The 26,645-nt window shown below is 40.6% G+C and overlaps 2 protein-coding genes across 2 annotated transcripts in view; one reads left to right on the forward strand and one right to left on the reverse strand.

Moving 5' to 3' along the window:
* Window positions 1–2,497: 2,497 nt before the first annotated feature.
* LOC122671145 (RING-H2 finger protein ATL46-like) lies at window positions 2,498–3,527 on the forward strand. The gene has a single exon (XM_043868251.1). The coding sequence runs from the start codon at window positions 2,781–2,783 to the stop codon at window positions 3,525–3,527; it is 747 nt and encodes a 248-aa protein (XP_043724186.1). The 5' UTR covers window positions 2,498–2,780.
* A 2,409-nt stretch (window positions 3,528–5,936) lies between these two features.
* The window catches only part of LOC122670423 (sphingosine-1-phosphate lyase-like), a 28,474-nt gene continuing 7,765 nt past the window's right edge, over window positions 5,937–26,645 (reverse strand). Inside the window, exons 9-15 of the mRNA XM_043867294.1 lie at window positions 25,916–26,042; window positions 12,492–12,507; window positions 10,239–10,346; window positions 10,014–10,068; window positions 9,789–9,935; window positions 6,698–6,776; window positions 5,937–6,184 (exon numbers count right to left, since the gene is read on the reverse strand). Coding sequence (XP_043723229.1) covers window positions 6,062–6,184; window positions 6,698–6,776; window positions 9,789–9,935; window positions 10,014–10,068; window positions 10,239–10,346; window positions 12,492–12,507; window positions 25,916–26,042 — 655 coding nt within the window. The 3' untranslated portion in view covers window positions 5,937–6,061. The remainder of the gene's footprint in view (window positions 6,185–6,697; window positions 6,777–9,788; window positions 9,936–10,013; window positions 10,069–10,238; window positions 10,347–12,491; window positions 12,508–25,915; window positions 26,043–26,645) is intronic.

Genomic DNA, 26,645 nt, shown 5'->3' on the forward strand with positions numbered 1-26,645 from the left:
CTCTGGTCCGAACAGGAAAAAAATACAAAAGAAAAAATAAAGGATTAATCGAATAAGGAACCAGTTTTCGCACACCGCCGTGTAGGAAAATCTCCAAGGGCACACTCCACGTAGAGAAATGGTGACAAATCGATCGAACGCGTACGTGCAGAGTAACACGCTAAGAAGACGAGGCAATGACGGAGTTATACAATTCCATTATCTATTGTGTCGGCGTTCACTGTGGGGGAGCGTGGCCCCTGTCTGCACAGAGCCGCCTTAAGGGTCAATGACAGCACCGTCGTTGGATCATGAGTGGACGTGGGTGCTATACTTTCTCATAAACTTTCATTCGTATCTATTTTAAGGATCCACATCCTCTACTTCCATCCTACTTCTGTGAGCTCCTAGCATACCACCTGGCCTGACAATTATTCAACGGTTATTATTTAAAGAATTCAAATTATTTTGAAATTTAGATGAGATCTATTTGAACCACCTTAAACCCCAAACCAAACCCATCCGATCGGTTCAAAACAAACCAAACCGAATTTATTTCCCTCAAACTAAACACATTTCACTCATTTGCCTAGGGTTTCAAATCGAACAAAAATTCCCAGCAGAACCTCTCTCGAATCCCTCCCTCTCTCACTCATCCCTCTCACAACTCCTCCGTAGCGACGACGACATCTTCTCTCTCACCCTGCTGCTGCTGCTGCTTTCCGGTGTACTCGCCCTAACCTAAATCTCGATCTCCTCTCTCACTCACCCTGGAAATACTCTCTCGCGCCTCCCTCATTCTCTCTGTGTTCTAGACGACCCTTCTACTCTTTACAAGCGCTAAACGAGAAAACTAATTGTAGCAGATTTCTCATCTTCTTGTTTGATCGGATTCTCTTTCCCTATTTCCCTCCCATTTCACAAACCCTAAGCAAGAAAACCAGTTGTAGCAGAGAGGGAGGAGAAGGAGAACGTCTGAGTCTGTTTTGAGTTTTGAGTTTTGAGTTTTCCCTTGGCAGAGAAGGAGAAGGAAATTGTGTACGTATGTCTTCTTGAGTTCATTCACAGAGATCGATTATTGAGTAGGGTGTTTTGGCTTTTGCTAGTTCTTTTCCATTTTCACATTTTCCTAGACCATCAGGTTTGACAAGAAAAATGAGATCGATTATTGAGCTATAATGTGCAATGGCTAGACTTGAGTATCGATTACATCTACACTTCATGCATTAAAACATTTTGGGGTTATGCAAATGCGCCAACAAAATCTACCTCACAAGCTGATCAATTTTTTGTTTAGGTTTCATTTGTTTCTAGCTAAAACCATGTAAGATATATATCTAAAAACAAGTGGAGAATTGTTTTTAGTTGAGAAACAAATTGCTCCTCAGATTTTTATTTTTTTAAAAAGATCTGCACCTCAGATGTGTCCTGTATATCATTTTTCGAATAACAAAATGACATTAGATTATTAGTATTCTCCTTCGTTATTTGGGTAAAACATTGAATTAGTATAATTGAATTTGTTTCTTGCTTATGATGGAACCTATGATTCAGTTGCACTGTTGGAATTGGATTTGTTTTTCATTTTTTTTGTTCTTTGAATCCATCCATTATTTGTGATCCATTAAATTTTTATTATATACCTTTGTTAATACAGTTTATTTAGGTAGGTGAGTCTTTGGCTCAAACGGAAGAGCACGTGGGGTTACACCCATGGGATGGTGGTTCGAGTCCACCAGGACTCAAGATTCAAGAACAATTTTTCCTTTCATTTTTGTTGTCTGTAGCTTTTCCCCCCTTTCTCCATTATTTTGAAGTAATCTGTTTGATCAATCTTATTGCATGTAATGGATCCACTATCAAGTGTTTAATGCCCAAGAATACTTAACTTTGATCCACTGTGTTCAATGGTTTTCTTTGATCTATCTCAAGTACCCTGCAGCCAGATTGGATACCTTGTATTCTCCATGTATCATTGTATAAGATGCTCTGTAAAATATGATTCAGCAGACCCTACTCTGTCCTTGAGTTACTACATCAGTAATATTGAATCCTCAGCTGGTTGATCCCTTATTACCAACCCTTATCCATGTTGTTTGTTGCATTATTTGCAAAGTTTAGGGCTCCCCGGAACAAGATGTTCAATTTTGGGTTTAAACACTGGTACAACATATTATGTAATTGTGTGGATCTATTGCATTCAATGGTTTTCTCTGATCTATCTTAAGCATTACTTCTTTGAACATTATCCTGAAAAGATTCAGCACACAAACCAATCTATAAATCGGGTTCAACATTGTGAGGATGATCATTACATGTAAGAAGCTTATTCACTTGAGCAATTTTGTAATCCTTGTAATTTTTTGCAATGAATCGACTAAGCTGGCTGCCACGGGCATGAGGTAAAACAAAGACAGACTTAAGAAGAAAATCTGGATTAATTGCAGAAACCTCTCAGCAGGGAAGGGGGAGAAGGGGGAAGGGGAAGGAGAGACCTGAATTGGATTTCATTTTTTTAGCATAGAAACACCTTCTCCAGCCACTGCTTTGTTCTCAAATCTCAAGAATGTTTGCTTTTCTTAAGTACTATTTGCTTGAATGAATTGGGTCTTATCTTAGTGGGAGTAATGGGTAATCTTTTCTGTTCAGTTCCTTCAAATTAAAACAAAATTTAAGTTGGTTTTCTCTCAAAGGCAGGAAAGTATGCTTTTTCTTAGCTTACCCTGAGGGGTTTTGGTTTTCATATTAGAAAGATGAGACCAAGGACGACTCTCTAGTCCTTCCCAGCTACTCATCCTCAGATGTCTTGGTTTCAGTCTCAAATCAAGGAAAAAGATGATACTTGTAACTTTCCACCTGATATTTCTCCTCTTTCTTCTTATTCCTCATTCAGATCTCCTCATAGTAGTAATGATCAGAATGGATCAACCCCATCATCATCTGGTAGAAGAATCAGTCTAATTGTTCTTTTAATCATAGTTATTCTAGCTGTTATATTCTTCATATCTGGTCTGCTCCACCTGCTCGTTATATTCCTCATAAAGAAACCATCTTCCTCATCAACTTCTCAGTCTAATAGGTACCTAGATTTGTCTGGCTCTGATGCTCTACAAAGACAGTTACAACAGTTATTCCATCTCCATGACTCGGGTCTAGATCAAGCTTTCATATATGCTCTCCTTGTTTTCCCCTACAAAGAGAAAATGGGTCTAAAAGAACCCTTCAATTGTGCTGTTTGCCTCTGTGAATTTTCAAAACAAGACCAACTTAGATTGCTTCCCATACGTCGCCATGCTTTTCACATCAACTGTATAGACACTTGGCTCCTGCCAAACTCAACATGCCCTCTTTGCAGAGGAACCCTCTTCACCTTTGGCCTTTCTATTGAAAACCCAATTTTTGAATTTGATGATCCAATGGAGGAGGATGGGATTCCCACCGATAGAGAGGATAGGTTCCTTCTCTGCGCTTCACTTAGGATTTCTCAAATAGAAGGGAAAGAGGGTAAGAGAAAAGATAGAAAATGGGAAACACGATTTTCGCCTTAGGGTTTGTGAAATGGGAGGGAAATAGGGAAAGAGAATCCAACCAAACAAGAAGATGGGAAATCTGCTACAACTAGTTTTCTCGCTTAGGGTTTGTAAAGAGCAGAAGGGTCGTCTGGAACATAAAAAATGAGGGAGGCACAAGAGAGTATTTCCAGGGTGATTGAGAGAGGAGATCAAGATTTAGGTTAGGGCGAGTACATCGGAAAGCAGCAGCAGCAGGGTGAGAGAGAGGATGTCGCCGTTGCTATCGCCATCGCCACTGAGGAGTTGTGAGAGGGATGAGTGAGAGAGGGAGGGATTCAGGAGAGGTTCTGCTGGGAATTTTCGTTTGATTTGAAACCCTAGGCAGATGAGTGAAATGGGTTTAGTTTGAGAAAAATAAGTTCGGTTTGGTTTGTTTTGAACCGGTCAGGTGGGATAGGTTTGGGGTTTAAGGTGGTTCAAATACATCTCATCTAGATTTCAAAATAATTTGAATTTTTTAATTAACAACCGTTGGATGGTTTTCAGGCCAGGTGGCATGCTGGGAGCTCACAGAAGTAGGATGGAAGTAGAGCTTTGGAAGTAGAGGATGTGGATCCCTATTTTAATGCTACCTGGATGAAAAAAAAAAAATGCTACCTAGTCGCATGGGCCAATGGAGGCATGCGAGCAAACATCATGGGGTTGAGATTTTCACCTTGCATGGGATGGATGGTCATTTTGTGTCTACCTATGTCTAGGCGCAACAACCACGCGATGAGGTAGCATTCTTTTTTTCTTTTTCTTTCTTTTTTCCTCCTTTTTCCCCTCCCTCATGTTTTTTATGAAAGAAACTTAAATTAATTAGATAAAATCTACATTAGAGTTATTTTCCCCCCTTCCTTTAACGAGAGGTGTTTGGGTAAAACGGAAACGTTGTAATTGCTAAGCCACCAAACAGAATCCTCACCCTTTAAAAAAGAGAAATAAGGGATTTATGGAAGAGAGAGAGAGTGAGAGAGAAGGGTCTCTAGAGGGGATTGGGATCCTCTCCAATGAGCAGCCCAGTTGTTGGATGCCTCATTGGGCATTCATTTTCCCTTAAACTTAATGAGATTTCCCTTGTTTCTTGTCTGTACCCTTCCCCTTTCATCAAGACACAATCTTTCCCAAGCCATGCCCTAATCCCCTCTACCCTCTTCTCTCTTCCCTCTTTCCTCTTTGACAACAAAACCCTTGATGTTTGAGTTCAACTCTCCTTAGGGATTATCTATCAAAAAAAAAAAAATCCTTCAAATTTATATTAAATGGAAAAAGGTTGGGTATGCTAGTGATACATTGTATGCTCGTATCCTATGAGTCTATCTCTCTCTTCCTCCCTTTAAGGGGTGAGGGAGTCATTTCAAAGGGTGGAAGAGAGAGATAGGCACATAGGGTGCTATTGTGCTAACATACCTATCCCTCTCTTATATTAAATTATGCATATGAATGCTTTGGGTGTTTGATCCAAACCCCAACCCCCAAATAATAATTTTAGGGAAAAATACCTCCCAAGCTGTGTAACATCTGCGCTTAGACACTGGTGAAATAATGACTCCATCTCTTGTAAAATATGAAAATCCCATCCCTGTTGATATTCCTACACAGGCTCTCATTCTCCTTCCCACCCTGCACTGATGGCACAGGACACACAGCCTAACAGCAATCCCTTACGAAATATTTATTACTCTTGTTGGTTAAAACTTTTTCCGTCTTTGAAAATGTATACGAACATGTATAACGCACATATTGGAAAATTTCTTACAGCAACTACCTTATTATTTTTTTTTTTGGGTAACTAAACTACCTTATCATCACTTACCCGTACATGCACACTTTGTGTAAGGTTAAGGTGATGACATGTGTCCCACCTGCTGTCATTAAGAGTGCATGGAGGAACATTTATGGAAGTAAAGAAACATGTCATCGCTTAACCGAACGTCAAAGGTAAACATACGGATAGGTTATCCAAAATCACTAGCCGTTACCTTCCTCATTCGGTGAAGGCAGAGAATCCTCACCCTTACGCTCCAACGAGGGTGCGGTGAGTTGGTTAAGGCAGGTTCCGTGTTGCCAACCCTAGTCAACCATATGAACAGTATTGGAGAATGCTAACGCTATGCAGTATGCATGATTATGACTTGTGAGCATACTCGTACACCATGTCCCACTGCAAGATGCATTTTATAGGTACTTTCTCAACAGAACACGCCTTCTAAGGAACATAAGCTTTCCAGAGCAGCCATTGATGAGCACAGGAAAGCATAAAATGCACCTACTCTTGATGACTTTTGGATTCCTGCACTAAAACTTGAATCATCCAACCTTAGGCAATGAAACAGAGTTCACCCTCGAGAATGTATCTTTGTACAACATGCTATCACATAGTAATATCCACATGAATCTGTTCATCGTTGAAATTCCATTTCTAAAAAATCATTAATCATATGGAACTGAGAAAAATAATCAATTGACAGGTTCTGAGTTACAATTGATGAACTGGAAAACAAATGTTGCTACAGATGTTGGTGCTGCTAGCAAGAGCTGTCCATGTAATTCAACAGTAAGTCCTCAACCATACCTCTATCAGGCATCTTCCCTGCAGCACCATAGATTGGAGCAAGCCCTCCCTTAATTGGACCAGGATTTTCTTTTACCTGAAAAAAAAAAAAAAAAAAAAAAAAAAAAAAAGGTGAAACAGCCCGTTCAGATTTTTTTCTTTTTTGTGCATCAGTCCTTTTAAGTCCAAAACACCAAATATACAGCATGGTTCTTAACACTGTACAAAAGGAGGTATTGTTTTCATCTCTTCTAGCCACAGGTTCATGAAGCACATCAAACCAGAGCAGACATGAGCCAGAAAAAGAAGAGTAGTGTCACTGATCACTGAACCAGTGCTCTAAAAGGCAGTAAGGCTTATGCATCGGGTCAGAGCTTAAGAGACACCTCAAGCCCTAAGCTTAAAATCTCATACCTAAAAATTTCAAGGCATACAAGAGAATGCCACACACCATGGAAGTTGGAGGTTATGTTCTTCATAAACTAGTCCAGAATAATGCCATCACCAGCTTTCTAAATTTATCTAGGTTAGTGCGAATTATAACTTATTTAAAGTAATATGTAGCTTATCAGCACTATCATTTTGGATCAGTTGCCAAAAAGTGACTTACAGTTTGCACAGACTCTCGCAATTCTCGGAGGAAGTCATCCACAACAGGTACATGTTGAATGGTCACACAGATGTGAACACTGAAACATTAGACATGGAAAAGAACAATGATTTTCTTGGGCAAGTAAAACTATCAATAAGATAAAACCAACTCTAGTTCTATATAAAACAAGTGTCTAAAAATTATTATAACTCCAAAAGCAGAAAGAAAAAAATGTCTCATGAATTAGGGTCACCAAATTCAGGCTACATGTTGAATTGGCTACTCAAAAAAAAAGAGTGTTCCGAGGCTGTGCCTCAGCAACAAACTTTTCAGACCACTTTGCTCATTTCCGCCTTGTGGTCTGATCATTTGGTCATTCGGACTAATTCATGTCTCAAGAATTAGGGTCACCAAATTCAGGTTACATGTTGGATTGGCTACTCAAAAAAATCTGCTCCTAGGCTGCGCCTCAGCAAGGAACTTTTCTGACCACTTCGCTCATTTCCGTTTTGTGGTCTGATCATTTGCCCATTTTGACTATTGAATGGATGGGAACCCCCAAAATAAGCCACATGTCAAATTTGGAGGTCTATCTCAACCGTATGACCCAACATGTAAAGAGTTTTTTCCCATGTTTTCCCAACAATCAACATGCTTCAAACAAAGTTGAAATTCAAAGAATTCTCAGAGTTACATATGCTTTTTGCTGATGATATAGTTTTTGTGAGTGAAACAAAAGCAAGGACAAATGCTGAAGAATTAAGGAGATGCTTTGGAATCAAAAGGTTTTAAGATAAACTCAATAAAACAGAGTATATAGAGTGTTATCCTTGTTAAAAATAGGACTGAAAGTGGGGTGTGGCTTGTGAGAACCAATGACAAGTATATATTTCAAAATTGAGAAATTTAGATACCTAGGTTCAATCATTTTAAAAAAAAACGTGAAACTACATATGAATTTGCACATGGAATCAAAGTAGGGGGGATGAAGTGGAGAGGAGCATCTAGAGTATTGTTTGATCAACAAATTCCAAAAATTTCAAAGGGAAATTTTATAGGACAGCTATAAAACAAGTAATGATATTTGGAGTTGAATGTTGGGAAGTAAAGAAACAACAAATTAAATTATTGTAGCTGAGAGAATAGTCCGAAATCTCGCGAGATCTCGCCGAGATTCTCGGTTTTCCAATTTTCCGAGTCGAGATGGCCTACGAAACTTAAAATGTCAATATCTCTCCGAGATCTCGGTTTGACATAGGAAAATGCCATCTAGGTCCTTTATATGAATGCCAGATCTCGAGATCTTGCTGGAAATTCTTGGTATACAAATACCTATCTATGCCAGGAACCAAGACAGAGAAGACAGACACTTATTTATGCCTAATATCATTTAAGTAAATGCATTTACTTAAGATATTATTCATAAATAAGCAAATACCCCCCCCCCATTTGAATCCAATAAAAATAGTTAAAAAATCAAGTTCCAAAAGGAAAAAAAGTCAAATCAACCCCCCAGTTCAAGAACAAAAACTGGATTTTCGGCGATAGGTGTAATTTTCAACTTTCTAATGCTAGGGTTTTTCTCCAATCTAAAAATTCCATAAATCTTATTATGGTAAAACATTGCTAAAAACCAAAAGTGCGGTAAAATATTCATTTGTTTTGATGTCCAAAAAATTATTTTCATTCAGAGCGATTTTGACAGCATTCACGCACACCGAATTAAGTTTGACCGGTACATAACTCTTTCAATATAAATCAGATTTTAGCAATCTTGGACTTGTTGGAAAGCTATGTTTTGAAACCTTTCCAACAAGTCCAAGATTGCTTAAATCTGATTTATATTGAAGGAGTTATTTACCGGTCAAACTTAATTCAGTGTGCGCGAATGCTGTCAAAATCGCTCTGAATGAAAATATATTTTTGGACATCAAAAGAAATGAATATTTTACCGCACTTTTGGTTTTTAGCAATGTTTTACCATATTAAGATTTATGAAATTTTTAGATTTGAGAAAAACCCCAACATTAGAAAGTTGAAAATTGCACCTACCGCCGAAAATCCAGTTTTTGTTTTTGAACTGGGGGGTCGACTTTTTTTCCTTTTGGAATTTGATTTTTTAACTATTTTTATTGGATTCAAATAGGGGGTATTTGCTTATTTCTGAATAATATCTTAAGTAAATGAAATACAAATACAAAAGCATTTACTTAAATGATATTAGGCATAAATAAGACTGTTTGTCCTATGTCTGTCCTGGTTTCTAGAATAAGTAAGTGTCTGTCCTGCTTTCTCACTAACTGAAACTCCTATTTGGACTTTGTTTTTGCAAAATCTAATAATGCCATTGTGTTTAAATGGCCTAAAATAGGTTGTATACTGATTTTCAGACCCAAAAGAGGTCTAAAACCCACTGAGATGGGCTTCCGAGTCGGAAAAAAAAAATGCACAAACTCGCCGAGATCTCGGCCCAACTCGGTTTTTTGCTGAGCCAAGATGGCTCCGAGACCCGAGTTTTCGAACCTTGGCTGAGACGAGGATGTAGAGATGGATGAATGGTAAAACTAGAAAAACTAAAATAAGGAATAGCTCCGGCACATGAGAAGTTGAAAGAAAGTGTTCAGGAACATGCACATATGCAAAGACAACCTCTTAATGCACTGGTAAAGATGAGTGGTGTGATTCAAATTGGAGGAGCTAAAAGAGCAAGAGGAAGGACTAAAATGAATTTTGGAGAGTGGTGAGATAAGAAATGCATGGATTAGGGTTGACATCAAATATGGCTTTTAGTACTGTTGAATGGCATAACGGGATCCATTTAGACTCCATTTATTAGGGAATAAGGCTTAATTGAGTTGAATTGTAAGGAAATGGCAGGTCAAATGGAATTCAACCCATGATTTGATGAGAACATTGACAGTATGACCAAAAAAGTTTGGTTTCCAACAGACACCTAAACATGGCAGAAAAGCAAAGGCCACAAAAATGTTTCAGCTGAGGCTCGGACAGATCAACTAAACCAACAAAAAAAAGTGGTCACTGCATTATAATTGGTCTGGCAGCATATAAACTCTATAGTCTTAAATCTCCTCACAGGAAAAATGTGTACCTGTTAGGCTTCTGCAATGCATTTAAATGCCATCCTCTAGTAGACATTATGTCATTGACCTCAAATATGTCTACACACTTTGATCCAAATGCTACAACTGTCATATCTGGCCTTCCGACAATAAATAGCTCAGGGATCTCCTTTATTCTGCAAGCAAGCAATAGGTGCTTTATAAGAGTGAAAACTTGGAACACCATTGACTGTTCAGGTAATAAAATACCTTACCCTTTCTGTAGTCTCTTTGATACTTCCATGATCTCTCTCGTGTTCTCCAAATATCCTACAGAATTAAAAAAGATCCAATTACACATCATCCACGACAGTTTGATAAAAACAAGGAAAACAGTAACAACAGCAGCAACAATAGGGACCCAAAACAAAGAAAGTCGATAATGGAAGGTAATCAATAATTTTTCAAAGAAGAACAAAAGGATATTTGTGTTCATTCACCTTCTTGCCCTAGAGACATCATAGCCGCCCAAGCCCCTGCAATCAATCCCCCAGGCCTGCTTCCAGCGATGGTTGGAGAAACATAAAGCCCACCGGACCATTCAGTTACTGTTGCACAGAGAGCAGAAGAGGAATCTTAGTGAACTGAAAATCAAGAAAATTGCTTGACAAGTTACTGATCTCAGGTTCAAAAACAAATTCAAAGCAAGCTCGGGGCATAACTTCAGAACCAACATACTTCCTGGTGGTAAAAAAAAATAGTTAACCCATCTAAGGTACCTGTCTGGCCCAATAAACCCCAAGCCTGCCCAAGGAACGCTCAAAATTTCGCGGCTGTGCCGAGTTTTCAGCCTGTGGTCTGGGCTAGGGTTGGGAAACCCAGACCCCAAGTTGGGCCAGGGCCTGGTCAATAAACAGTATAAGAGTTTATACACATATATAAATATATAATATATGTGCTTATATACATATAAAGGGCGTTCCCAGTGCACGAGGCTCCCGCCACTGCGGGGTCTGGGGAGGGTCATAATGTACACAGCCTTACCCCTGCTTTTGTAGAGAGGCTGTTTCCAGACTCAAACCCATGACCACTTGGTCACAATGGACCAACCTTAACCGTTGCACCAAGGCCCGCCCTCTATGTGCTTATATACATATAGAATATTTATATAGTTTATGTGTGTCTTTTTATACATGTATGTACATTACATAGACCATTTTTAGGTATCATATTTACTTTAAGTATAGACCTTTGATTTTGCATCTAGCTATGCATATGTACACTGAAATGTGAATGGCTACATACTAAAATTCCCTTGGGTACACTTCAATGGAAGTGTGATGGCTGGGTTATTGCCCCTTTCTTCTCCCCTTATTTACAAAGGTAAGAACAGAATCACAAACCTGGAAATGTCTGAAGCTGGAACCCACGACCACTTGGTCACAATGGAGCAACCTTAACCGTTGCACCAAGGCCCGCCCTCTATGTGCTTATATACATATAGAATATTTATATAGTTTATGTGTGTCTTTTTATACATGTATGTACATTACATAGAACATTTTTAGGTATCATATTTACTTTAGTATAGACCTTTGATTTTGCATCTAGCTATGCATATGTACACTGAAATGTGAATGGCTACATACTAAAATTCCCTTGGGTACACTTCAATAGAAGTGTGATGGCTGGGTTATTGCCCCTTTCTTCTCTCCTTATTTACAAAGGTAAGAACAGAATCACAAACCTGGAAATGTCTGAAGCTGGACCCAGCCCAGCCTGGCTTTGAGCCCGGCAGGCTGGGCCTAAGCTGAGGATATTACACCTCAGGCCTGGCTGAGCCGCTGAGGTTTCTATACCCCAGCCTGGCCTCATTGCCCTTCTAAAACTCATCCAACAGAGAGGAAGGGGAGGTGGAGAAGAGAAGAGGCAGAAGCAAATCAAGTTTCTAACTGCCTTCAAACTAGGTCTAAACCCAGATCAGTCTAACTGTTGTGAGAGAGTGATCCCTTGAGAGGTATTTCGCATTTTATGGTAGAAGATATCTTCTGTTTCTTCTGCCCTTTGGGCTTCTCTTGCTTCCGAAAAGGAGGGGAAAGAAAAAGAGAAGCAGGTTAAATACACATTCAGTTGTGAATGACGATAATCAAGCCAGCTGCCAAGCTCCATGTGGCAGTGGTAGGTCAATTAACACAGGCTGGTGAAACCTGCTGCACTCTCTGATTATACAGAATTCTTATGGCCACACTGTTTGAGGGCTTTGTCTCACTCTCAAGCACGACTACGTACTGCTGAATATGGATGCCAAGGAGATCATCAACCAATTAAATGCCTGGCAATGGCCACATTTCTTCATCTGATCTCCAAGCCCTTATGATTACTTTTTAAGTTTGTAACATTTAAATATGCCCCAGGATCAACTAAATGAAGTGATCCGAATTTTGGAATTATAAACCCAAAGAAAGGAGCTTAGCTAAGAAGTTTAATTCTATTCCAAATTGGCTTCATTGATATTGAATCAGAATCTTGCAGTCCAAGAAGTTAGGTGAATGTTTTGTGGAAGGTGGCATCGGTAAATAATTAACTGATTATATATTAATAGAACCACTATGACAAATTACCCAAAATGTTACTGGACTAAAGAAAAAGACAAAGTAAATAAGTGAACCAGTGATACAAAAGCATAGAGCTAACACTTCTACAACCAAAATTACTACAATATTAATGTACAAGGAGTAAGATATAGGGTTTACCAGCAACAAATTGGTTCTGTTGAAGAAGCAGTGAAAAGAACCAAGAAGTAAGTTGCATGTCAAAAATGGAAAGGAAAAGGATGAGTATCCCATGCAAAATGGCATGAAAGAAAATAAGAAGTAGAAATTTGAGAGGCCCATGAATAAGGAAAGTTAATAATATAGAAGTACAGCTCTAAAAAATCTGCCAGGCTCACTATAGTCCAATTCATGACATCATGCAGCTGTTCCATGTTGATTATTTATCACATATAGAAGTCAGACACTATGACAGAACAAATTGGATGCCTACATTATACCTCACGATAGCCATCAATAATTAAGGTTCAGAAACTCAAAAGTTATAACAAGATCCATTGACAACTCCCAGATAATTGTGATATTTTAGAATGGCTAGGTGATCCATATCTCTTGATGAGTCATTGTTAAATTATGTACACCAGAATACCATGGGGGTATTCTGGTCTTTGGGTGTTTTATTTATTCTTTATTTATGTATTTATGAGCAAGGGTAGAAATGTAATTAGGGTTGTGACACTGTTCACGTAAACAGTGTCTTGAACAGTGTTTTTCCCTTGTAATCTCTTTTATTATTATAAATAGAGAGCTTGACTGATCTCATTGATCATTCAAGCATTATTCCACAAACCTGTTTTGTTAACATGGCATCAGAGCCAAAATTTCTCTGATCTAAGTTTTCAAAACCCACCCCCTTCCTATCGTTTTTTCTTTCCTCCCCTTCTCTCAATTTCTTTTCTCTCCTTTTTTTCCTTTGCTTCTCCTCCTTTCCTAAGGGCAGCACTACAGAGGTGATCATATGATCTAGTTGCTGCCCTATTCCCACCTCTGTTTTTCCCCTTTATGAGATAATTTATTTGGTTCGATAGCTGCTGTTTTCTGTCTGCGATTTTTGGAGTTTCCAGAATTTTGAAGCCCTAGCCACTACCATTGATCAAGGCTGGTTTTCTGCATATTGGACACTCATCTGCGATCTGGACCAGCTGCCCTCAAGCCTCTTTTGGTTGTTGAAGACCCCTCCTCCCAATCGATTCCTCTTTTTCAGGGTTTTCTAAAACCCTGATCATTATCGATTTTTGGGAATTGGGCTGTTTACTGCTATTTTTTTATTGGAGCTTCTTCTCTTCATCAAGGACATCCTCTACAGGTTCCTGGATAGATTCGATCAAGCTTCTTCATCAATTCTTTTTGGATCCCCATCACCCATCGATCTCCAATTTCGGGTTCTCTTCCAAAACCCTGCCATTGTCGATCTCTGTGGAAGGGATCTCTGCTGCTGCTTATTTTTTGGAAGTTGTTTTGCCCTTCATATTGGCCCACTCGACCTTGATTTCAGCTCTTGGTTTGGTGTAATTGCTGGTTTTTCATTCTCCACAGCCTTGTTGCAACTATGGGTGGCTCTGCTGATTCCACTGCAACTTCTAATCAACCTGAACATGAAAAATCAGATTATCATACTTTTCAGCCCAATCCCATCAAACTTGATGGCAGCAACTACCTATTGTGGTCTCGGTCAGCCTCTTTTGCTATTGCTGGTCGTGGTCTCACTGGCCATATTGATGGCACTGTTCCCATGCCTGCTGCCCCAGGTGCTGCCCTGACTCGCTGGCTTGCCAACAATGGTGTTCTCATGTCTTATTTGATTGGTTCTATGACTTTGGACATTGCACATGGATTCCTCCTTTTTGATACAGCTTCTCAGGTTTGGTCAGCCTGTAAGGAAACGTACGGACAACTTGGTAATGATGCACAGGTCTATGAACTCAAGAAGAAGGTTCTTCATACTACTCAGGGGGACTTAACAATCTCTAAATATTATGCTAGTCTGCGCAACCTTTGGCAACAGTTGGACCACTTCTCTGATTACCAACCTAGTAATGCTACTAATCTGGCTACCTATAAGAAACATGTGGATAAAATCAGGGTCTATGACTTCTTGGCTAGGTTGAATGTTGAGTATGACCCAATTCGCATTCAAGTGTTGGGCCATTCCCCTTTTCCCACACTTGAGCAGTCTTATGCCTTGGTCTCCTCTGAAGAAAATCGCCGAGCTGCTATGTTGCACCCTGCTGTCCCTGATAGATCAGCCCTCTAGACTACTGCACCGGCTCCTTCTACACCAGTTGGCACTCTCTCTGTGGGTGGTACTACTATCGGCACCATTACTTGTGAGCATTGTCATAAGCCTTATCACACCAAGGACAAATGTTGGAAACTTCATGGGAAACCCGCTAACTTTGAGGCTAAACGGGCTGCCAAGCGAAAACCAAAAACCAAGGCCAATCACTCTGAGTCTGTCACTGCATCCCCTACTATTGACACTGGCCTATCTCAAGAGGATTTACAGGCATTCCTACGTGTGCTAAAGTCTTCCACTGTTGCTACCTCTACTACACCAGCTACTGCCACTTCGTCTACTCCCTCAGGTTCACACTTTGCACGGTCAGGTATTTCGTTTGGTGGTAATTGTGCCTCTATAGCTTTCCATCCTTGGATCATTGATTCTGGAGCTACAGATCACATGACCGGGTCCTCTAGCCTATTCCATCGTTATTCTCCTACCTCTGGGAAAGACAAAGTCAAGGTGGCTGATGGTTCCCTTTCCTCCATTTCTAGAAAAGGAATCATTAACTGCACTTCTTCCCTTCCTTTGTCCAATGTTTTACATATTCCAAATTTTACTCCTAACCTTCTTTCTATTAGTAGTATAAGTCGTGATCTTAACTGCAAAGTAACATTTTTTCCTTCCCATTGGGTTTTTCAGGATCTGGACTCTTAGAAGACGATTGAATTGGGTAAAGTGCATGGTGGCCTGTACTTGCTAGACGATGGACGCCTCACTCCACCTCCATTACTACCACTACATCAGAATTCCTTAGTATCTTCTGAAATTTATCAGTGGCACTCTAGATTAGGTCACCTCCCCTTAGGTTAGCATCTTTATTTCCTACTTTGGTCAAACATTGTGATAAGACCGATTTCTTTTGTGAGGCTTGTGTTCTGGCCAAACAGACACGTTCAACTTATTCTATTTCTAATAAAAGGAGTTCTTCACTTTTTCAATTAGTACATTCTGATGTTTGGGGCCCCAGTCATAAGACTTCGGTTTCTGGTCACCGTTGGTTTGTCTCTTTTATTGATTGTCACTCTAGACACACATGGGTTTATCTTTTACACACCAAAGGTCAAGTTTTTTCTTGTTTTCAGCATTTCCATAACATGGTCAAAACTCAGTTCAATGCTACTCTCAAAGTCTTGAGAAGTGATAATGGGACTGAGTATACAGAGACTCAATTTCAGAAATACCTTGCTGATAATGGGATTGTTCATCAGACAAGTTGTGTTGATACCCCAGCCCAAAATGGTGTGGTTGAAAGGAAGAACAGACACTTGTTGGAAGTGGCTAGGGCGTTGATGTTTTCGCGCCATGTTCCCTCCCAATATTGGGGGGATGCTATTCTTACTGCAACCTATCTTATTAATCGGTTGTCTTCCCGTGTTCTTGACTCTCGCAATCCGGCCAATATTTTACATTGGAATTCCACCTTTGTGGTTCCTCCCAAAGTTTTCGGTTGTGTGTGTTATGCCAGAGACACTAAACCTCATGGCAAATTTGATCCTCGTGGATTAAGGTGTATTTTTTTGGGTTACTCTCCAACCTAGAAAGGTTATAAGTGTTACTGTTAGAATATATGGGCCAGAATACCTTAGGGGTTCTAAGGTATTCTGGTCCTTTTTCCGACTTTATCTCCCACTTTCTCCCTCTTTATTTTCTGTTTTTATTATTCTGTAATTTGCCTTTTATTTCTGTATTTTTCCCCTTGTCGATCTCTATTAGAAAAGACAAGGGGAGCACTCCTAGTTTGACTAGGAGTGTGCATTCCTAGTTGTTTTTATTTCTGTTATTAGCATTCCTACTTTGATTAGGAGTTGTACTCTTTGATTCTATTACTATAAATAAAGGGCTAAGTGATAGGATTAATCACTTAAGCATTAATCAACTAGTTGTTCTCTCAACATGGTATCACAACTACGAATTGATCTAACCTAAATTTTTTTTTCCCACCCTCCCATCGTGTTCTCTTCTCTTTCTCCTCTCTCTCGATTTCTTTTCTCTTCCTTCTCCTTGCTTCTTCTCCTTTTCTAAGGGCAGCACTACAGAGGTGATCTTATGATCTAGTTGCTGCCCCCTTCTCACCTCTCTTTTTTTTTTTTACTAATACATGACCTAATTTTCCTGTTCGATGGCTGCTGCTGGTTCCCTCTTGCGGAAATTGGAGCTTCCATATTTTATTGCAGATCAGGCCTGAGTTTATTGGGACTGCTTCTCCCTATATTGGAGCACTTCTGCGACACTGGACTGCTGTTTTCCAGCCTCATATTGGTACTGAAGACCCCTTCTCCCACTCGATCTCTTATTTTCAGGGTTTTCCTACAACAAAACCCTGAGCCTTATCGATATTGGGATTAGGGCTGATTACAGTTGCTGTTTGTTTTTGGTTTTATTCTTCATCAAAGGCATACCCTGCAGGCTCTTGGACTGATTCACCTGGCTTCATCTGCAGCATAGTTTTGGTTTCCTCTCCCCCCATCGATTGCTTTTTTTTGGGTTTCTTCCAAACCCTAACTTAATCAATATTGGGGAGGGCTCCTTGTTTGCTGCTGGTTTTTTGGGTGGTGTGTTTTCCATCCCTTGTTTGGCTTCTTCAGTGGCTTTCTCTGCTGATCAGCTCCTCTCTGCACTATGGGTGACTCCACTGATATCTCCACTGCCACATCTGATCAGGTTACCAATGACAAGTCTGATTTTCGTGATCTCCACCCTTACCCTATCAAGTTAGACAGCAGCAACTATCTTCTATGGTCTCGATCAGCCTCTTTTGCTATTGCTGGTCGTGGCCTCACTGATTATATTGATGGGATTATTCCTATGCCGACTACCCCTGGTGCTGCCCGAACTAAATGGCTAGCCCACAATGGTCTTCTTATGTCCTATTTGGTTGGTTCTATGACTTCGGATCTTGCACAGGGTTTTCTTTTACTTGATACGGCTTCTCAGATTTGGGCAGCATGTAAGGAGACATATGGGCAGTTTGGTAATGATGCTCAGGTTTATGAGCTTCGCAAGAAGGTTCTTCATACTACTCAAGGGGACCTAACTGTGTCTAAATATTATGCCACTCTCCGCAGCCTCTGGCAGCAATTGGACCATTTTTCAGATTATCACCCTGATACCTCTGCCAACATAGTTGAATATAAGAAGCATGTTGACAAGATTCGGGTTTATGACTTCTTGGCTGGGTTGAATGTTGAATATGACCAGATACGTGTTCAGGTGTTGGGCCATTCACCTTTTCCCACACTTGAATAAGCCTATGCCCTGGTCTCTTCAGAAGAAAACCGCAGGGCTGCTATGTTACATCCTCCTGTTTCGGACAGATCAACTCTCCAGACTGCTGCCCCTATTGGTACGTTATCTGTTGGTAGTTCTACTTCCAGTCCTATTACATGTGACCACTGTCACAAGCCTTATCACACCAAGGACAAATGCTGGAAGCTTCATGGGAAACCGGCTGACTTTGAAGCCAAGCAGGCTGCCAAGAAAAAACCTAAGAGCAAGGCACATCAATCTGAATCTGTTACTACAGCCCCAGCTACGGACATTGGTCTATCCCAGGATGATCTACAAGCTTCCCTGCGTGTACTCAGGTCTTCCGCTGCTGCGGCCTCTACTACTTCCGCTGCTAATGCCAATTCCTCGGTTCCTTCAGGTTCTTATTTTGCCCGGTCAGGTATCCCTTTTGGTGGTCATTGTGCTTCTGTAGCTTCCCATCCCTGGATAATTGATTCCGGAGCTACGGATCACATGACTGGCTCTTCTAGCTTATTTTATAGATACTCTCCCACTTCTGGGAAAGACAAGGTCAAAGTGGCTGATGGTTCCCTTTCCTCTATCTCTGGAAAAGGGATCATCAACTGCACTTCAAACCTCCCTTTGTCTTCTGTTTTACATATCCCTAATTTTACTACTAACCTCCTTTCCATTAGTAGTATTACTCGTGATCTTAACTGCAAGGTAACTTTTTTTCCTTCCCATTGTGTTTTTCAGAATCTGGCGTCTGGGAAGACGATTGGATTGGGTAAAGTTTACGGTGGGCTGTATCTGCTTGACGATGTTCATCTCTCTCCACCGGTAACTTCTTCACTACATCAGAACTCCTTGGTCTCTTCTGAACTTTACCAATGGCACTCTAGATTAGGTCACCCTCCATTAGGAATTTTAGCACATTTATTTCCTTCTTTAGTCACCAAATGTAATAAGGATAACTTTTTTTGTGAGGCTTGTGTTCTGGCTAAACAGACACGTGCAACTTTTTCTTTATCAAATAAAAGGAGTTCTTCTTGTTTTAATTTGGTGCATTCGGATGTTTGGGGACCTAGTCGTAAGACCTCTATTTCTGGCCACCGTTGGTTTGTCTCATTTATTGATTGTCATTCTCGTAATACTTAGATTTATCTTCTTCAGTCTAAAAACCAAGTTTTTTCTTGCTTTCAACATTTTCATAAAATGATCCAGACCCAATTCCAGGCCACTCTTAAGGTTTTACGGAGTGATAATGGCACTGAATATAAAGAATCCCAATTTCAACAGTACCTTGCTGATCATGGGATTATACATCAAACTAGTTGTGTTGATACCCCAGCCCAAAATGGTGTGGCTGAAAGAAAGAATCACCACTTGTTGGAAGTGGCCAGGGCTTTAATGTTTGCTCGCCATGTTCCATCCCAATATTGGGGTGATGTTGTTCTCACTGCAGCTTACCTTATTAATAAGTTACCTTCACGGGTTCTGGATTCCTGTAGCCCCGCTGACCTTTTACTTGGTGATTCCTCTTTTGTGGTCCCTCCCAAGGTCTTTGGTTGTGTCTGTTATGCTAGGGATACTCATTCCCCTGGCAAACTTGAACCCCGGGGGTTGAGGTGTATTTTTTTGGGTTATTCTCCAACCCAGAAAGGTTACAAGTGTTACCACCCTCCTACCCGCCGTACTATGGTCAGTATGGATGTGGTTTTCCATGAAACCCTTTCCTATTATTCTTCCCCGCCTCTTTAGGGGGAGCACTCTAGTGAAGATGTGGTTCATTCTCTTGGGTTTCCCTTCCCAGCATCACCTATAGCCACCAACCAGCCTCCCATAAGCTGCTGTCCAGCCTCCCGAGGTTGCTGTCCGGCCTCCCATGGCTGCCGCTTGACCTCCAGTGGTGTTGTCCAGCCTCCCGAGGCTGCTGTCCCTTCACCTGGGGGGATTCCAATACAAGGGGAGACCTTGGAAATAGGTGGTGGTAATGTTCCTACTCAGGGGGAGCTGACTCCAGTACAGAGGACCATTCGTAACTTTCAGAGGACCATTGACAATTCCACCATTCTCACTTATAACCGGAGATGTTCTAACAAAGGGCAGAATCAGTCTACTGTAGCACCGATACCCATCCAGCTGCCGCCTCAGGATCCAGATCCTCCTCCTGGTGAGCCCTCCTCTTCTGATCTACCCATCGCACATCGCAAAGGTACCAGGACCTGCACTTTACATCCTATTTCCCGTTTTGTTTCTTATAGTTCTCTTTCTCCTTCTTTTCGTACTTTTGTTTCCTCCCTTTCTTCTGTTTCCATTCCTAAAAATTGGCAGGAAGCGTCTACAGATGGGAACTGAAAGGCAGCAATGTTGGAAGAAATGAGAGCATTGAACAAAAACATTACGTGGGATCTTGTAGTTCTTCCTCCAGGGAAAAAACCAGTGGGTTGTAAATGGGTGTTTGTGGTCAAGCAGAAGGCAGATGGTACAGTGGATTGGTACAAGGCACGTCTAGTTACTAAAGGCTTCACTCGGACATATGGCATTGACTACCAGGAGACTTTCGCACCAGTAGCAAAACTCAATCGTCAGGGTATTGCTATCTGTCTTGTGAACCTTGGATGGGATCTTGCAGTTGGATGTGAAGAATGCCTTCCTCCATGGTGAACTAAGAGAAGAGGTATATATGGACATTCCTCCAGGTTTTTCAAGTCCTGATACCAAGGGTAAGGTTTGTCAACTGAAGCGTGCACTCTATGGCTTGAAGCAGTCACCAAGAGCTTGGTTCGGTAGATTTCACATGGCTATGCTTTGGTGGGCTACAAGAAAGCAATGCTGATCATACCTTGTTCATCAAACGTATGGGTGATAAGGTTACTCTCCTCATAGTTTATGTTGATGATATTGTAGTGACCGGCAATGATGGTGATGAGATAAAAAGGTTGAAGCTGTTTCTTGGCCGTGAGTTTGAAATTAAGGATCCGGGGACTCTAAAATATTTTCTAGGGATAGAGGTTGCTCGCTCTTCAAAGGGCATATTTCTCTCGGAGAAAGTATGTCCTGGATCTACTATCTCGCCGGCTGCTAGGGTGTCATCCTTCAGACACTCCCATAGAAGCTACGACAAGACTCAAGGAGAAAGAAGGCACACCAGTTGACAAAGGTCATTTTCAGCGGTTGGTCGGCAAACTTATCTACCTATCTCACACTCGGCCAGACATTGCCATTGCAGTTAGTATGGTCAGCCAGTTTATGCATGACCCCTATTCTTCTCATATGGAGGTGGTTCTTCGCATCTTACGATACTGGAAGTCTGCTCCAGGACAAGGAATTCTTTTATCTTCCAATGGTCATTTGAAGGTTGAAGCATACACTGATGCAGATTGGGCTGGTTCATGTGATCGGAAGTCCATCTCTGGATATTGCTCTTTTGTAGGAGGTAACCTCGTCACCTGGCGTAGTAAGAAACAGAATGTGGTGGCTAGGTCCAGTGCTGAGGCTGAATTCCGTGCAATGGCGCATGGCATCTGTGAATTGTTGTGGCTTAAAGGGCTGTTGCAAGATATTGGGGTTGCCGTCCAACTTCCAATGATGTTATATTGTGACAATAAGGCTGCCATAAGCATCGCTCATAATCCTGTCCAACATGATCGTACAAAACATGTGGAGGTAGACCGACATTTCATCAAGGAGAAACTTGAAGCTGGACTAATCTGTGTTCCCTATGTGAAGTCTACTGATCAACTGGCTGATGTGTTCACAAAGGGTTTGAGTGGCAAAGTGTTTCGTCCTTTTCTAGCCAAGTTGGGCATATGCGACATCTTTGCACCAACTTGAGGGGGAGTGTTAGAATATATGGGCCAGAATACCATAGGGGTATTCAGGTCCTTTTTCCCACTTTATCTCCCACTTTCTCCCTCTTTATTTTCTGTTTTTATTATTCTGTAATTTGCCTTTTATTTCTGTATTTTTCCCCTCGTCGATCTCTATTAGAATAGACAAGGGGAGTACTCCTAGTTTGACTAGGAGTGTGCATTCCTAGTTGTTTCTATTTCTATTATTAGCATTCCTACTTTTATTAGGAGTTGTACTCTTTGATTCTATTACTATAAATAAAGGGCTAAGTGATAGGATTAATCACTTAAGCATTAATCAACTAGTTGTTCTCTCAACAGTTACCACCCTCCTTCTCGTCGTACTATGGTCAGTATGGATGTGGTCTTTCATGAAAGTCTTGCCTATTATCAGTCTACACATCTTCAGGGGGAGAATTATGGTTCCATTGAAGATGTGCTTGTGTTTTCTCCCCTTGAAATTCCTCCTTTGGCTGCTGCCCAGCCTCCTACCGCTGTTGCTCAGCCTCCTACCGCTGTTGTCCAGCCTCCTTTGGCTGCTGCCCAACATCCTTTGGCTGCTATCCCTTCATCTGTAGGGACTCTTTTACAGGGGGAGTATGTAGGAAATAATGGTGGTAATGATCATTGTCAGGGGGAGTTGACTCCCGTCCAGAGAACCATCAGTGAATTTCATAAGAGAATTGACAACTCTAATATCATCACCTACAAGAGACACTCCGACAGAGGGCAGCATCAATCCACTGTGGCACCAATACCTATCCAATTGCCGACCCAGGAGTCAGATCCTCCTCCTCCATGTGGTGAGACCTCTCCTTCCGATCTACCTATTGCTCATCGAAAAGGTACTAGGACTTGCACTATGCATCCCATTTCTCACTTTGTTTCTTTTAGTTCTCTTTCTCCATCATTTCGGGCATTAGTGTCCGCTCTTTCTTCTGTTTCTATTCCTAAAAACTGGTAGAAAGCATATACAGATGGAAACTGGAAGGCAGCTATGTTGGAAGAAATGAGAGCTTTAGAAAAAAACAACACTTGGGATCTTGTAACCCTCCCTCCAGGAAAAAAACCAGTGGGATGTAAGTGGGTGTTTGTGGTCAAACAAAAGATTGATGGGTCTGTGGATCGGTCTAAGGCACGTTTGGTTGCAAAGGGCTTCACCCAAACATATGGGATTGACTATCAGGAGACTTTTGCCCCTGTTGCAAAATTGAATACAGTTCGGGTTTTACTATCGTGTGCAGTTAATCTTGGATGGGATCTCCAACAGTTGGATGTGAAGAATGCCTTCCTAAATGGGGAACTTTGTGAGGAGGTATACATGGATATTCCACTAGGTTTTTCTTCTGACAATAATAAAGGCAAGCTGTGCAAATTGAAGCTAGCACTGTATGGGCTGAAGCAACCACCTCGAGCATGGTTTGGTCTGTTCCACAAGGCAATGACATCTGTTGGCTATAAGCAAAGTAATGCTGATCATACTCTCTTTATAAAGAGGGCTGGTGAGAAGCTCACTGTTCTTATAGTGTATGTGGATGACATTGTGGTTACAGGCAATGATGGGGATAAGATCAGCCAGTTGAAGAGCTTTCTTGGGCAGGAATTCAAGATTAAAGATCTAGGGCTGCTACGGTACTTTCTTGGGATTGAGGTTGCCAGATCTTCTAAAGGCATCTTTCTCTCCCAAAGGAAGTATGTCCTAGACTTGTTGGCTGAAACTGATCTGTCAGGATGTCACCCTTCAGATACTCCTATGGAGGCTATTGTTCGTCTCAAAGAAAAGGAGGGTGAACTTGTTGATAAAGGCCGGTACCAACGCCTAGTGGGAAAGCTGATTTATCTCTCACACACTCATCCAGATATTGTTGTTGTTGTGAGTACTATGAGTTAGTTCATGCATGATCCCTATTCTTCTCACATGGAGGTTGTTCTTCGGATTCTCCACTACTTGAAGTCAGCTCCTGGAACAGGCATTCTTCTGTCTCCAAATGGTAACCTACGGGTAAAGGCGTATACCGATGCTGACTGGGCTGGTTCTGCAGATCGGAAGTCTATCTCTGGGTACTGTTCTTTTGTAGGAGGCAATTTGGTCACTTGGCGTAGCAAGAAGCAAAATGTGGTGGCTCGTTCTAGTGCTGAAGCTGAGTTTCGGACTATGGCACAGGGCATTTGTGAGTTACTTTGGTTGAAAGGCTTGCTACAAGATCTTGGTGCTCTTGTTCATCTTCCCATGATGTTGTACTGTGATAACAAAGCTACAATCAGCATTGCACACAACCCGGTACAGCATGATCGCACTAAACATGTTGAAGTGGACAGACATTTCATCAAGGAAAAGCTGGAAGAAGGGTTGATTTGTGTTCCCTTTATGAAGTCTGCTGATCAGGTTGCTGATATCTTCACTAAGGGATTATCTGGGAAATTGTTCCATCCTATTCTAGTCAAGTTGGGCATGATTGATATATTTGCACCAACTTGAGGGGGAGTGTTAAATTATGTACACCAGAATACCATGGGGGTATTCTGGTCTTCGGGTGTTTTATTTATTTTTTATTTATGCATTTATGAGCAAGGGTAGAAATATAATTAGGGTTGTGACACTGTTCACGTGAACAATGTCGTGAATAGTATTTTTCCCTTGTAATCTCTTTTATTATTATAAATAGAGAGCTTGACTGATCTCATTGATCATTCAAGCATTATTCCACAAACCTGTTTTGTTAACAGTCATTGATTGTCCAATTGAACATTTACAAATGCCACAACATTGTAGCATTTCAACAGCATTTTAATGTACCAAATTACAAATTGAAGACAAAGACCATACACCAAATAGATGCAGAAAGGTAATAGACCCACATTATGCAATTTATTAAACACAAGATAATAGCATTTACAATACACTTTAATTTTACCAATTTGTGTTAGTTTTAACCAACTTAAAATAAAATTCATATATAAAGATATATATTGTTGAGGATAACCGTGTCCAGATTCATTGTATATAGGCTAAAAGCTATGATTGTGTTATGACTCAGCCCTAGCCATCATACCTTATTTGTAACCGTTATTCTCATTATAAATAAGAGCGGCCTGTCATATCTGACAAGCCAAATTATTCTCTTTCTATCTTTCTCAACTTGGTATCAAACTATCAGAACCCAATCCTCCTTTTGGGTTTTTTTTTTTTTCTTTTCTTTTGCAAAAGTTCTCGCAGAGATTTCCTTATTGAAGACTCAGTTACCAGCAAAGTTTAAAACTAAGGATCTTGGACAACTCAGATACTTCTTAGGGATTGAAGTTGCCCGCTCTACCAAAGGCATTTTCATTTCCCAAAGGAAGTATGTTCTGGATCTCCTTGAAGAGACGGGTATGCTTGGATGTAAGCCTGCAGATTCCCCTATTGTAGTAAATCACCAACTTAGCTGCATAGGAGGTGACTCGATTGACAAGGAAAGATATCAGCACCTTGTAGGAAAGCTGATATACCTCTCTCAGACTAGACCGGATATTGACGATGTTGTGGGAATTGTTAGTCGATTTCTTCATGATCCAAAGACCCCTCATCTCGAGGTTGTGTATTGGATTCTTTGATACTTAAAATCTGCACCAAGGAAAGGTTTTCTATTCTCTAATAACAACAGTCTGAAGTTAGAATTCTTCACTGATGCTGACTGGGCAGGATCCATAGATGATGGGCGTTCCACCTCTGGATATAGTACCTTCCTAGATGGAAATCTGGTTACATGGCATAGCAAGAAATAGTCTGTTGTATCCAGGTCGAGTGCAGAAGCTGAATATCAAGCTATGGCACAAGGAGTTTGTGAACCAATCTGGCTGAAAATGCTTCTCAAAGATATGGGAGTTACTCCTGAAAATCCTATGAGGCTCTACTGTGACAACAAAGCTGCAATCAGCATTACCCATAATTCAGTTCAACATGATAGAACTAAATATATTGAGCTAGATCGCCATTTCAACAAGGAGAAGCTTGAAGAAGGCCTAATCTGCATACCTTTTGTCAAACCAATTCTATCCAATGCACACAATCAAATATTTTGGGTCCGAAGGCAACAACCATATCATTTGTCATTTTACACCAACCAAAAACAAAAGAAAGAGTGACACCGTACACAATTGAGATCACTCCAATTGAACAACGAATTATTTCAAAATTTAAACAAAAATCTAGAATTTACCTTTCTAATTTCATGATTCCTGTACAAGACAATACTTGTTCCTTTGGGAGCCAAACCATATTTGTGCACATCCACAGATATTGATGTTACTCCTTCAACACAAAAATCGAAAGGTGGAATTGGGTACCTGGAAATAGAGGTAGGAGAACATGCTCATATAGAAAAGTAAAACCAAAGAGGTTAAAACGTGTGATGAAACGACGCCACAAATATTAGGAAATAATTTAAACATTCCATAAGAGTAATGATTCAGTAAAATCCTTATAAAACAATAGAATAAAAAATTCAGAGTCAAGCAGGTCTACAGGTTCATTTATGACTGAAAAGTTCAAAGAGATTTAGAACTTGAAAATACTTTATTGCAGAACTATTATCCTTTCAAATTTGCATGATATTGGACATCTAAAGTTAGTTCTATTGGCTATAGCGTCTCCTCCATGGCATGAAATTGGGTGAAACTTAAACTCACCATTGTTAGCTTGCCTTTTGGGCTCAATAAAAATCTTGCGGGCCTTTCTTCAATAAAATCTATATTTATCAAAGAAAAAACAAAAGGAACAGGATACATTCAGGTATGATTTCCTTTTAATAGGTAATAAAATAATATGGCTACAAATTTGAGACCCAACACAACACACCTAAGAACTGTTTCCAACTATGGTAAGTTTACCCCCATTTACAAACAATACTAAACCAGGAGCAGCCCAACTCCAACAAGTCAACTGGGGAT

Source organism: Telopea speciosissima, chromosome 8 (assembly GCF_018873765.1).
Source record: "Telopea speciosissima isolate NSW1024214 ecotype Mountain lineage chromosome 8, Tspe_v1, whole genome shotgun sequence".
Classification (NCBI taxonomy): Eukaryota; Viridiplantae; Streptophyta; class Magnoliopsida; order Proteales; family Proteaceae; genus Telopea; species Telopea speciosissima.